This window comes from Oncorhynchus kisutch, linkage group LG7 (assembly GCF_002021735.2).
Source record: "Oncorhynchus kisutch isolate 150728-3 linkage group LG7, Okis_V2, whole genome shotgun sequence".
Lineage (NCBI taxonomy): Eukaryota > Metazoa > Chordata > Actinopteri > Salmoniformes > Salmonidae > Oncorhynchus > Oncorhynchus kisutch.
Window position 1 is genome coordinate 23,583,634 of NC_034180.2, and position 13,682 is coordinate 23,597,315.

Below are 13,682 nucleotides of genomic sequence, written 5' to 3' on the forward strand. Positions count from 1 at the left end.
TGTATACTATATACAAGCATTTAAATTAATTGACAACTTATTCAGTTTGATGACAATTCCTTCTGCATTTGTATTTTCAGCTATAAAGAAGCTATAAAGAAGCATGCTCATACTGAGAAGAGTATGTTTAAGACTGGAGTGTTTTAAGAGAGCCACTGCCTTCTTGGGTCCCTAACATAATCCGCACCCACATTAGTGACTCCTGTTAACACTCAATCTCCTTTCTCTCCTTTAATCTCACTATCACTCTCTCATTTCGGCCATCCCTCACTCACTAGCTCCTTGGCTGACTTGTGGTATCTGTCTGGAGCATCAGCCCACCTGGCATGAGACAGACAGGCAGACTGACAGATCAGGATGTTCTGACCTTGTCCTATGACCTCTCACCCTAATCCCCCCCCCCCCCCCCCAACAAAAGACAAGTGTCTAAACGGCACCACTTAAACACACACAAACAGACACACACAGCTTGGTTCCTGACATGCTCTGGCTAAAGTTCCACTTCCACTCTCCCACCTAGAAAGCTATTTCAGACTTGGTTTTCAAGACTCCTTTTATATTTGCTTTGGGGGTAAAGGAACAGCTGCTATGTTCGAGTTTTATACCTGGAGTATGGAAGTTTTGCAGCTGCATGCATAAAAAATCCCCATGGCAATGGCAATGTGAGATAAGAGAGAGGGAGAGGAAGAGGGGAGGAAGAGGGGAGGGGAGGAGGAAGGATTTATGTGTTTTCAGAGCTTGTCATGCCCTAAAGAGATTCCTTAGGCAAAGCAGGCCACCTGCCACACGGTATATAAAACTCCAGTCTGCAGGCCTGTCTTGCTCTTTCTCCTACTCTAATCGGTAGCTTCACTTGGTTCTTACACAACAGAAGGTTGGTTTCTAGAGCTGGGGTTAGGACAGACATGGCGTTAAAACACGACGGAGGAAGAGGTAGCCGGTTATATCATACTGTGGGCCCTTGTCTGTCAGGTGAAAACAGGCAAACAGAAAATTGGAGACCAAGGACCATTCTGAATGGGATGTAATAATGAATAACTGCATACTGTACCTATAAATGCTTCATTTATGCACCATTAATAGAATAAACTAGACAGCTCCATCTCTACCATCTCATATACAGCAACATCTACTCCTAGGCTACGGGCTAACATGGATGTTCCTCAGCCCTAACTGTATAGTAGTGTATTAATGGTGATGTGTACTGAGACACAGACAGTGAGAGACTCACCCTGATCTTCCCACACCTCATCAAGGTATACAGCTCAATCCTTGTGTGCTGTTATCTAGCGGCAAGGGGTGTTTGTGTGTGTGTGTGTGTGTGTGTGTGTGTGTGTGTGTGTGTGTGTGTGTGTGTGTGTGTGTGTGTGTGTGTGTGTGTGTGTGTGTGTGTAAAGCAGCACATAAGGAGTAAAGGGGTGGGGGCTGGGGTTACTGAGACGGGGATCAGGGGCAAGTGGAGCGGACTGCTAGCTCACCTCAGAGCGCTTGGTAAACGAGAAGAGACAGGTGTGCTGGGGGAACCTGGGCCGCTACAGCCCTGCTCGGCCCTGCTCGGGGAAGAAGTGGCCATCCTTCTCACCCACAGCCATTTATCTCAATTTCACCCTGTGCTGCAAACCGCTTACAACACACACACGCTGTCCGGCCCGTACGTTCAGGCACCGTTTAAACTAATCATGGTGGCAGAATGGGGCCTAGCTTCATCAGCATAGAAAAACCCATCTAAACCTAGCTACATACCGCATAGTATACACAACTTTAAAGCAACACACACACACAGTGTTCCTCTTCATCTCAGCTGGAATTTGGCCACTACTTAGCCTGGCTAAGACGCCATATTGCTAGTGCTGAGTTGAACCACTACTCTCAATAGCCAGATAGAGAAAGTGAGGAGCTGAAGAAAGTAAAGGCCGAGGTGGGCAGTATTCATCTGGACCCTCAGTATACTGCCTGTGTGTGTGTGTGTGTGTGTGTGTGTGTGTGTGTGTGTGTGTGTGTGTGTGTGTGTGTGTGTGTGTGTGTGTGTGTGTGTGTGTGTGTGTGTGTGTGTGTGTGTGTGTGTGTGTGTGCGTGAGTGCGTGTGTGAGACAGCACATAAATGGGTCTAGGCCTGAGAGTAGGCTAATCATAAACACAGACTGTAATGACCTATTAAGAAGTGTTTTTTTCTCAAAGCGTTACATAAATCCCCTTTATTCAGGCCGACAGTAATCCTGCCGTCGCCCCTGTGCTGTACGTCAGAGGGAGAGAGGGATGGAATCCATCTGAGAGCTAGAGGAATTATGCTCCATGTTCATTTCCTAATGTGTAAGCCTGGCTCTCTTACTACAAATGAAAAGATGTCCTTATGAAGCTGTAAGCCAGCTAGACGTCGAGACGTAGCCTCAGTGAAATACGTCACAAGTTGACTTCCCACAATGCCACTGACTAGTTACCCACTACGAAGCCTTGTATCGTCCCCAGTTTGATAACACAGAACAGGCTCGCCTGCGTTATAAAGGGACAGTCAGTGTTTCTCTGAGAGGTGTATTGTTGATCAGCTCGGAGACACAGCTTCAATAAGAGTATGACTGTCTACATACTGTATTGTCTTTGGATGGCAAAGGAAGTGCGGGATCCTTCATTTCAACTGTCGTTACCTACTGTAGAAGAAACATAGCTAACTCCCCTTAGATCTACTAACTCAGTATCACAAATGACATTAAAAAAAAGAAGCAAAATGACACAAAAAAGCTAAATGACATAAATAGTTCCTGTACAAAAAATAAAGAACATTACAACACAGCTTCCTGGGGGATTTTTAATTATACATGTCATTATGTGTTGCTCAAAAGCGACCATGAACTTTCTAATTTGACCACATTTAAAAACTACAGAAGCCAACATTGAAAAAAGTATAGCAACACCCAAGTGCATCTAGGCCTACATTTTGGGTTAAGTAAAGTGGAGTTATGTCATTTTATGCACAAGCCGGCATCCTTAACCATGTTCTCTCTCTAACCAGACCAGAGAGAGAGTTGGCTTGTATTGTAAAAGTATGTGTGGCAGCTGAGCTGTGCCCTGGTATGCCCCTGTCCAGAAGGAAGAAGGGAGGGCAGAGAAAGGAAGGAAGGGGGAAAGGGATGGAATTACCATGGCGATGAGGTATGTTGTTGCCCTCCTCCAAGGTGGAGTGTCTTGGGCCTAGAGGCAGAACAGGAGCTGGCATTAGCGGGCCTCTCCCAGTAAGGGTCGCTGTGGAGAAACAACGTGAAAATCTCTTAAAGCCTATAAGGAGAGAAGAAGAGTACGGAGCACAACCATACATATACTGTCTATACATGTATGCATATGGTTCTGGTGTGAGCCCCTCTATCCCCCCCCCCCCCCCCCCCCAAAGTCCACAAAGATCATTAATGACACATATTGATCTAAGGCAGAGACAAGATGCAGTTCCCATTTAAGTTACAAAGAAATGTGTCACTTCTTTCACAGTATTCAGTAATGATGGTGTTTCTAAACGATACTGTACCACAAGAGAACATGTAATGTACGCAAGCATGCAATCATTTCCACCAACAGTTACATGAAAACACAGTGTGTGACGTTGATGGGTTGATTCAGTCACACGGAACCATATAACCATGGAAGGGAAACTTCTGTGGAGCCACATTCTCTCAAAAATTCAGACTCTCATGCGGTGACGTCAGGCAAAGTAATGCAAATCACACGTCAAAAGTATACTACTACTAATAATAATAATCATTTATTTAAGTTATTTTTTAGGGAATTATCTTTTTAGGGAATTATCTTTTTAGGGAATTATTTTGAACTCTACACACCCATAAAGAGTGACTGTCAGAACTGATATAGTATTCGATTGTAAATATGCCCTGAGAATCAGTGAACTGCTTCGAGGTGTGGGTGAACATTAGATACAGTATGTACCATGCAGCAAAACACTGACATTGTCTGCACATTCTGTATGGATATTAAGACACTTGATTGGCAGGTTGACTTCATATTTGTCACCTGCACGTCTTCAGACTAACCTGGACTCCATCACCTCCCTGATTACCTTCCCTATAAATGTCACTCCCTTTGGTTCCTTCCCCAGGCGTTATGGTTTCGGTAAAAGGTGTCATGTCTGTGCGTTCGTGGTTTCTTGTTTTGTATTACGTTCCGTTTATTTATTAAAACACTCCCTGAACTAGCTTCCAGACTCTCAGCGCACGCGTCACACTATTCTTGGTATGTTATTTTGAGCATGAACATGAACTGCTATATGGTTAGAATAGAACAGGACTCAGGGATAATCAGTGTGCTTGAGACACGCACCTATTTTCAAGAGAATCTCAAGCAAAGCTCAAGCAAACTGATTATCCCTGAGTCCTGTTCTATTCTAACATATATATATATATATATAGTGTAAAATAAAATGAGTCATTGATTTATAGACACTGGTTTTCATTTGATTTTTGATCAAGTATAATTTACAGAGGAATATTGAGGAAAGACAGATAACTAATTGTATTTAGATATATTGTCGTGTTATTGTTGTCAGGTATACATCTGCTTTAGTCCAACTCAGTACATTAGAAAAGACAGTTGCAACTCTCTCTTACAATCCCAATTTAAAGCTATTGAACCCCGTCCCAGTGTATTCCCTAGCATGCTACAGTAGCAGATACCCATGGACTTCCAGCCATTGCGGCAGGGTAGCCTAGTGGTTAGAGCGTTGGACTAGTAACCGGAAGGTTGCAAGTTCAAACCCCCGAGCTGACACGGTACAATTCTGTCGTTCTGCCCCTGAACAGGCAGTTAACCCACTGTTCCTAGGCCGTCATTGAAAATAAGAATTTGTTCTTATCTGACTTGCCTGGTTAAATAAAGGTAAAATAAAAAATAGCGCTAACACTAGTTAGCGATGGCTAGGGAAACTACCTCTAACTTCCATCATACTGGACGCAGAGACATACAATAATATCCATGAGTTCATCTGACCCTAGGGATGTAGATAAAGGCTCTCATTGCCAAAATCCCAAAGTATCCCTTTAAGGACCTCCTCACACCATCCTATTAAACAGCATGGTCTCACTATGAAGGGGGAAACATTTACAGGAAAGAGATGGCAGCAGCTCTCTGGGAGCGTCACTGCACAGCCCTCACTAGCTAGCTAGCCAGCTATCTCCCTCAAGATTGATGCGTTGCAATTTACAAACGTCTGCAAGCCACATGTCACTTAGTAGAATTTATTCCCTGCAGGTATGGGTAATGTCAGCCAGTGCAATATGCTCCACAATAGCCGCCACCACCACTGCCACTATACACTGAATGAAACTACAAAAAGACACACACACACACACACACGCACGCGCACTGACACACTATCTGGCCTGAATGGCACAAAAAAACAGCACAATAGATGTGGTTTCAAGGCCACAAGGTAAATTGCAGACAGCGATGGGAGATTTGGACCATTTTTCAAGGCTGACTATATTACACACTGTACCGGAATTGTGTTGAAATTATACACTTTTTCACGTGGGAGAAAACGAATCCCACCAGCCCCATTCTACTCTATAAAATGTTCCAATGTGGCCTTTAGACGATTTCCTAGGAATCAGCCATGTGATTGAAAACATGTCACTTTTACACCACCCCACTGTTCCTTCTCTGTTTCCACTCTGGTGGCAGGTAATCTAGCGGTTAGAGACGCGGGCCTGCAACCAGAGGTTTGCCAGTCTGAATCCCAGGTTCCTTCTCTGTTTCCACTCTGGTGGCAGGTAATCTAGCGGTTAGAGACGCGGGCCTGCAACCAGAGGGTTGCCAGTCTGAATCCCAGGTCCCTTCTCTGTTTCCACTCTGGTGGCAGGTAATCTAGCGGTTAGAGACGCGGGCCTGCAACCAGAGGGTTGCCAGTCTGAATCCCAGGTTCCTTCTCTGTTTCCACTCTGGCAGCAGGTAATCTAGCGGTTAGAGACGCGGGCCTGCAACCAGAGGGTTGCCAGTCTGAATCCCAGGTCCCTTCTCTGTTTCCACTCTGGTGGCAGGTAATCTAGCGGTTAGAGACGCGGGCCTGCAACCAGAGGGTTGCCAGTCTGAATCCCAGGTCCGACGGGGAACATCTGGTGGGAAGTGACTTAACCCCCCACAACAACAGCTCCCGGGCGCCCAGTGTCAGACCCCCCCTCTCACCTCTCCCAAATAATTGTAACTGTGTGTTTTTCGGAGAGGCTGGGTTTGAAGAGGAAGTCACATTTCAGTTGGACCTTGTGTGCAATTGACCAAAGCACCTGTGAGCCTTTAAGTTGTTTTCTCAACATGTTTTAACTTCTGACATGCAGGTCGAAAATCCACAATCCCCTGCATATACTATATACATGTATCTGAGTCTGGATTTAGACAGGTGATCTAGTCTTACTGCTAGGGGATTGGAGCTTGGTGTTTACTTGGTGTTCCTGGGCTGGACCAGGGGGTAGAAAGCCTGGAAGGTCAGAACCAGAGCTATCCTGGCACCAGAGGGGTTTTCTGCAGTGAGGCATAACACTAGTGGTGCTCATTGGGTGGATAGAGAGATATAGAAAGCACTGGAGGTTTGTTGGAGGATTGTTATCCAGCCATGATGGCTCTTTGTCAAAACAGCAGCCTGATCCTCATCCTGATCAGCTCACCACATGCCTTTGTTTCTCTGTGTGAATGAGGTCTGCAAGGGTGGATGGTGGGGCTTTCTCTCCTCTCCCATCCTCCCCTCCTCTCCTACCCTCTCTTCACCTTACCTCTCCTCCCTCTCCCATCCTCCCCTCCTCTCTTACCTTCTCTTCACCTTATCTCTCCTCCCTCTCCTACCCTCTCTTCACCTTATCTCTCCTCTCCTCTCCTTACCTCCTCTCCCATCCTCCCCTCCTCTCCTACCCTCTCTTCACCTTATCTCTCCTCTCCTCTCCTTACCTCCCTTTCCCATCCTCCTCTCCTCTCCTACCCTCTCTTCACCTTATCACTCCTCTCCTCTCCTTACCTCCCACTCCCATCCGCCCCTCCTCTCCTACCCTCTCTTCACCTTATCACTCCTCTCCTCTCCTTACCTCCCACTCCCATCCTCCCCTCCTCTCCTACCCTCTCTTCACCTTATCTCTCCTCCCTATCTCTCCTCCCTCTCCCATCCTCCCCTCCTCTCCTACCCTCTCTTCACCTTATCTCTCCTCCCTATCTCTTCTCCCTCTCCCATCCTCCCGTCCTCTCCTACCCTCTCTTCACCTTCTCACCTCCCTATCTCTCCTCCCTCTCCCATCCTCCCCTCCTCTCCTAACCTCTCTTCACCTTATCTCTCCTCCCTCTCCTCTTCCCTCACCTCCTCTCCTATCCTCCCCTCCTCTCCTCTCCTCCCCTCCTCCTCTCCTCTTCCCTCATCTCCTCTCCTATCCTCCCCTCCTCTCTCTTCAGCTTATCTCTCCTCCCTCTCCTCTCCTACCCTCCCCTCGTCCTCTCCTCTACCCTCATCTCCTCTCCTATCATCCCCTCCTCTCTCTCCACCTTATCTCTCCTCCCTCTCCTCTTCTCGCCTCCTCCCCTCTCTCTCTCTCTCTCTCTCTCTCTCTCTCGCTCTCTTTCCAGCCCCCTGAATGTGTTAACAGGCACATCTCTGCTCTGCTCCTCTGAGGTAAGGGACTCAAATCAAAGGGCTGAATCAGAATCGTTGAGCGACGTACAAACAAACAAAGAAAAAAACAGCCAATGAGGTCTGCATCATCAGTCTTCAACAGAGACATGCAGCAGGAAACAACCAAACCCCCTGCTGAGAAACACTTTCCTCAAACCTGTCATTCATTGACAAGACAGGGGGACAACATTGTAGGCTATTTTGCTCTGTGAAACAACAACAACCTGGCACCTATGGAGAGGATACAGAGACCCATGGAGCCAGACATGAGTAGAGGAGCACAGAGACCCATGGAGCCAGACATGAGTAGAGGAGCACAGAGACCCGTGGAGCCAGACATGAGTAGAGGAGCACAGAGACCCATGGAGCCAGACATGAGTAGAGGAGCACAGAGACCCATGGAGCCAGACATGAGTAGAGGAGCACAGAGACCCATGGAGCCAGACATGAATAGAGGAGCACAGAGACCCATGGAGCCAGACATGAGTAGAGGTGTATTGGGTTCTGCGGTGATGATGAAAAGATATTTGCTGGAGCCTGGCGGTAGTAAGTGGCTGATGAATAAGAGTGGTCAGACCCCAGGAAGAGCAACCTCCTGCTGTTAAACCACACACACACACACACACACACACACACACACACACACACACACACACACACACACACACACACACACACACACACACACACACACACACACACACACACACAGGAGGAGGGACCGTCTCCCACTATTAAACCACCCCAGAGGAAGTCCCAGCCCCTCCTCAGAACCCAACCCTCCCCTGGCTGGCTGACATGTTTATTGGGACTTTATATTGACTCCAGGATCGGGTGGTTGGGGCCAGCCAGTTGATTTAAAAGGCCTTTTATCGATGTCATCTGGAGGACTGAGGTGAGTGACATTTACAGGTAAATTCTCTCCCTGTACTGCCAGACTACTACAATAACACAGTCCTTCCACCGGTTAACTGACCACACCTCCATAGTACCTCTCCCTCTCCATGCTGCATGGCGCTGGGAAGAGATCAATCTTACGTAGGGAGGCCATCGACTGAGACTATGTGGTTAACCCTTCATTGGGTTGGAGGGGAGTTAACAGCTTTCCCAAGGGGGAGAGTGCTGTCTGATTTCAGCTTAACAGAAACTCTCCCCACATAAAACGTATCATGTAATGTAACTAATTGCCCTACCAAACAATACACAAGGGACCTACATTATGGTTAGGCTACTGTTGAGCCATGCACTGCATCAAAATGTATAATTAATTGGTAAGACTAGTGAGTATAATTAAGTATAGTATGGCGGAAGACAAGTTCAAAACGTTCGAACTTTCGTCCATTTAATTGGTCTAAGAAATATATTAACCACAAAATGTAGAGTACAACACGGGGGCATGTTGTGACTATGTACTACATTAGAATGTCAAGTGTATCAGTTCTCCAAGCTAGTAGATCATCCACTGTGTAAAGAGAGGGAATATCTTCTCTGTATGCTGTCTGTCTGTCTCAATGAATATTTAACCACTACATGAGTCCTGGCATCCAGCCAGCAGACAGGGTCTAGCATTCCCTGATATCAAAGCTACACTATACACTGCATTCGGAAAGTGTTCAGGCCGCTTGACTTTTTCCACATTTTGTTACGTTAAAGCCTTATTCTATAATGAATTCAATTACAATTTTTTCTCCACACAATACCCTATAATGACAAAGTGAAAATTGTTTTTAGATATTTTTTTGCAAATGTATTAAAAATGAAAAATGAATTCTTTACATAAGTTTTCAGGCCCTTTGCTATGAGTCTCGAAATTGAGCTCAGGTGCATCTTGTTTCCGTTGGTCATCCTTGAGATGTTTCTACAACTTGATTGGAGTCCACCTGTGGTAAATTCAATTGATTGGACATGATTTTGAAAGGCACCCACCTGCCTATATAAGGTCTCACAGTTGACAGTGTATGTCAGAGCAAAAACCAATCCATGAGGTCGAAGGAGAGCTCCGAGACAGGATTGTGTCGAGGCACAGATCTGGGGAAGGGTACCAAAACATTTCTGCAGCATTGAAGGTCCCCAAGAACACAGTGGCCTCCATCACTCTTGAATGGAAGAAGTTTGGAACCACCAAAACTCTCCCTAGAGCTGGTCGCCCGGCCAAACTGGTTAAATCGGTGGAGAAGGGCCTTGGTTAGGGAGGTGACCAAGAAACCGATGGTCACTCTGAGAGAGCTCCAGAGTTCCTCTGTGGAGATGGGAGAACCTTCCAGAAGGACAACCATCTAAGGAACAGCACTCCACCAATAAGGCCTTTATGGTAGAGTGGCTAGACGGAAGCCACTCCTCAGTGAAAGGCACATGACAGCCCGCTTGGAGAATGCCAAAAGCACCTAAAGGACTCTCAGAGCATGAGAAAGGAGATGATCTGGTCTAATGAAATCAAGATTGAACTCTTTGGCCTGAATGCCAAGCACCACGTGTAGAGGAAACCTGGCACCATCCCTACCTGTGAAGCATGGTGGTGGCAGCATCTTGCTGTGGGGATGTTTTTCAGTGGCAGTGACTGGGAGACTAGTCAGGATTGAGGTAAAGATCAATGGAGCAAAGTACAGTGAGATCCTTGATGAAAACCTGCTCCAGAGCGATTAGGACCTCAGACTGAGGGCGAAGGTCCACCTTCCAACAGGACAATGACCCAAAGCACACAGCCAAGACAATGCAGGAGTGGCTTCAGGTCAAGTCTCTGAATGTCATTGAGTGGCCCACCCAGAGCCCGGACTTGAACCCAATCGAACATCTCTGGAGAGACCTAAAAATAGCTGTGCAGCGACGCTCCCTATCCAACCTGACAGAGCTTGAGACGATCTGCAGAGAAAAATGGGAGAAACTCCCCAAATACAGATGTGCCAAGCTTGTAGCGTCATACCCAAGAGGCCTCTAGGCTGTAATCGGAGCTAAAGGTGCTCCAGCAAAGTACTGAGTAAAGGGTCTGAATACTTATGTAAATGTGATATTTCAGTTTGGAATTTTTTATACATTTGCAAAAATGTAAAAAAACATGTTTTTGCTTTGTCATTATGAGGTATTGTGTGTAGATTGATGAAGAAACATTTTTTTATTATTATTTTAAAATAAGGCTGTAACGTAACAAAATGTGGAAAAACTCAAGGGGTCTGAATACTTTCCGAATGCACTGTATATACAAAAGTATGTGGACATGACTTCAAATTAGTGGATTTGGCTATTTCAGCCACACCCGTTGCTGACAGGTGTATAAAATTGAGCACACAGCCATGCAATCTCCATGGACAAACATTGACAGTGGAATGGCCTTACTGAAGAGCTCAGTGACTTTCAATGTGGCACCGTCACAGGATGCCACCTTTGCAAATGTCTGCTTTGCTTGAGCTGCCCCGGTCAAATACAAGTGCTGTTATTGTAAAGTGGAAACATCTAGGAGCAACAACGGTCAGCCGCAAAGTGGTAGGCCACACAAGCTCACAGAACAGGACCACCAGATGCTGAAGCGTATAGCTAATGAAAAGCATCTGTCCTCGGGTTGCAACACTCACCATCGAGTTCCTGGAGGCAACGTCAGCACAAAAACTGTTCGTTGGGAGCTTCATGAAATGGGTTTCCATGGCAGAGCAGCTGCACACAAGCTTAAGATCACCAATGCCAAGCGTTGGCTGGAGTGGTGCAAAGCTTACCTCCATTGGATTCTGTAGCAGAGGAAACGTGTTCTCTGGAGTGATGAATCACGCTTCAGACCTCTTAGTCAGCATACAATGACATTCTAGATGATTCTGTGCTTACAACTTTGTGGCAATAGTTTGATGAAGGCCCTTTCCTTTTTTTGGCAGAATGGAAGCAAGTCCCCACAGCAATGTTTCAACATCTAGTGGAAAGCCTTCCCAGAAGAGTGGAGGCTGTTATAGCAGGAAAGGAGGGACCAACTCCACAGTAATGCCCGTGATTTTGAAATGAGATGGTCGACGAGCAGGTGTCCACATACCTTTGTAGTGTATGACACACACACACACTCACTTTTCCCCCTTCACACCACGCAGAACAGATCACACACTGCTTTATGCAGATGTTCTAGACTTCCTCTATAGTGACCACCACGCTACTCTACTCTTCACCAATCCAAATCCTTGTTAGGCAAAGGTTGCTCTGACATTTTGTTGAAGTGAGTGAACGCTATATTACTGTAATATATTTCATCCGAGGGGCCTGGGCTGTTAACTGGGACTCTTAGTGGTACTTGACAGACCATCACAGAGTGTATAAACCCTGAAGAGTGGAGGAGTGGATAGGCTCTTAGATACTACTGTCACATTCAGGAATTGTTCCGATGAATTATACAGGAATGTGCAATTGTGCCGGAGAGAGAAAGGCTTTCATGGATATCAGCAGCACATTGGTGGAAGGGCTCCAAAATTCAATAAATCCCTTGCATGGTGACACCATTTCAAATGTTCAATGGCATTTAATTGGTGATGAAAGGACACATATCTTTGCATCCTCAATCCCAACAGTATTGGGAGAGCTGTCTGATGGCTGGCCTGTACACTTCCCTGTCTGTCCCACCTCTGGTTCCTGAGCTGGCCTCCTCCCAGGCTCACAGCTACGAGGCTGAATGATTAACCACAGTCTAGTGCTCCACATCAAACCTGCACAGTCTGCACACCACAATGCCCTGCACGGGAGAGACAGAGGGCCACGCCATCTCTACACAACGCTGTCATTCACTCACCCATGCACTGACAAACACTCTCTGCTGGTTGCAGGACACAGCGCTGGGCTGAGGACAAAGGCAGAGGTAGTCAGAGATACCGTTCCTCTCCTTGGCTGTGACAACAGGAAGCCACCACTACTTAATCAGCAACAAAAGAGTCTTGGAAAGCAATGTCACACAAGCCCGTTTCATTGGTCATCTCCTTTGGACGATGTACCACGTAAACAGACATGTACAGACATGTCCAGACACAGGGAGAGAAGGCAGCCATTGGTACACCTATAACCCATCCATATGGTTGGTAAACACTGTATTATTGTACGAAGAAGACAATGGCGGCTTCATTCCTTACATGCTCTTATCATAAGGATGCCAGTCAGTCACTGAGTGGGTGAAACAGCAGTAGTTGGTTAGAGTGATACCTTGAACCAAAGTGTCTCTATTCTCTTCCTAAATGTTTTAGCTCAACTGCGGTGAATGTCAAATATGGGTTTAGAGGTGCCACTTCCAGTATGCACAGAGACACTGTGATTGCTACTGCCAAAGGGTGTGTGTGTGTGTGTGTGTGTGTGTGTGAGTCACACAGTGTGTTGGGGAGATGGAGAGGTAGTCTGATAGACACCCCAGTGATCCGTAGGTTGTGTTGGTTCTGTCTGTGGCGCTGTCTGAAACCCAGGCATCAGGAGACAGAGAATCAGGCAGTGTAAGCCCTGGCAAACTGACTTGAATCTGCAAATAGAAATACTAGCGACGCCACTCGAGACCTCAAGACTGTTCATTTGACATCTTCTGTGATGAAAGACTACAGCATCGACTGATAGAGAACATGTCATGTCAATTGGTTTCCAATTGCAATGCCTGTTGTATAATGAAAGTCGATGCGACACAAGATCAGGTTCATGCTCCTCTCGTCGTCCAGCTCTACAATGTGTCAGGATTACGAAGAGGCTAGACTTAAGTCCCATTTTACTGCAGCACAACAACCAATACTAGGAAAAATACTAGGAAATATTCTGCTATTCTGTTCTCCTCCAAGGAATGGAAAGTATGTTTTAACCTAGCAAATGAATCATATTTAAATAGTTATACGTGTTAAAGAGAGGAGATACAATCATTTTTGCTTAATGCGTAATTAACTCCTGACTGAGAATAATTCATTCCTTCAAGTCAAAGGAGGGATTGAAAAAGGAGGGATGAAAAAGGAGGGATGAAAAGGGAGGGATGAAAAAGGAGGGATGAAAAAGGAGGGATGAATAAGGAGATATCGCCCTCTTCTGTGACTGTCATTGTTGTAATTCACTGTTG

The 13,682-nt window shown here is 46.1% G+C and overlaps 1 protein-coding gene across 4 annotated transcripts in view; it reads right to left on the minus strand.

Annotated features, from left to right (window-relative positions):
* LOC109894814 (neuronal PAS domain-containing protein 3) overlaps positions 1-13,682 on the minus strand; it is a 382,790-nt gene that overhangs the window by 300,274 nt on the left and 68,834 nt on the right. For all 4 annotated transcript variants that reach the window (XM_031828698.1, XM_031828700.1, XM_031828699.1 and 1 more), the window contains one exon: positions 3,136-3,237. In XM_031828698.1, coding sequence (XP_031684558.1) covers positions 3,136-3,237 — 102 coding nt within the window. The remainder of the gene's footprint in view (positions 1-3,135; positions 3,238-13,682) is intronic.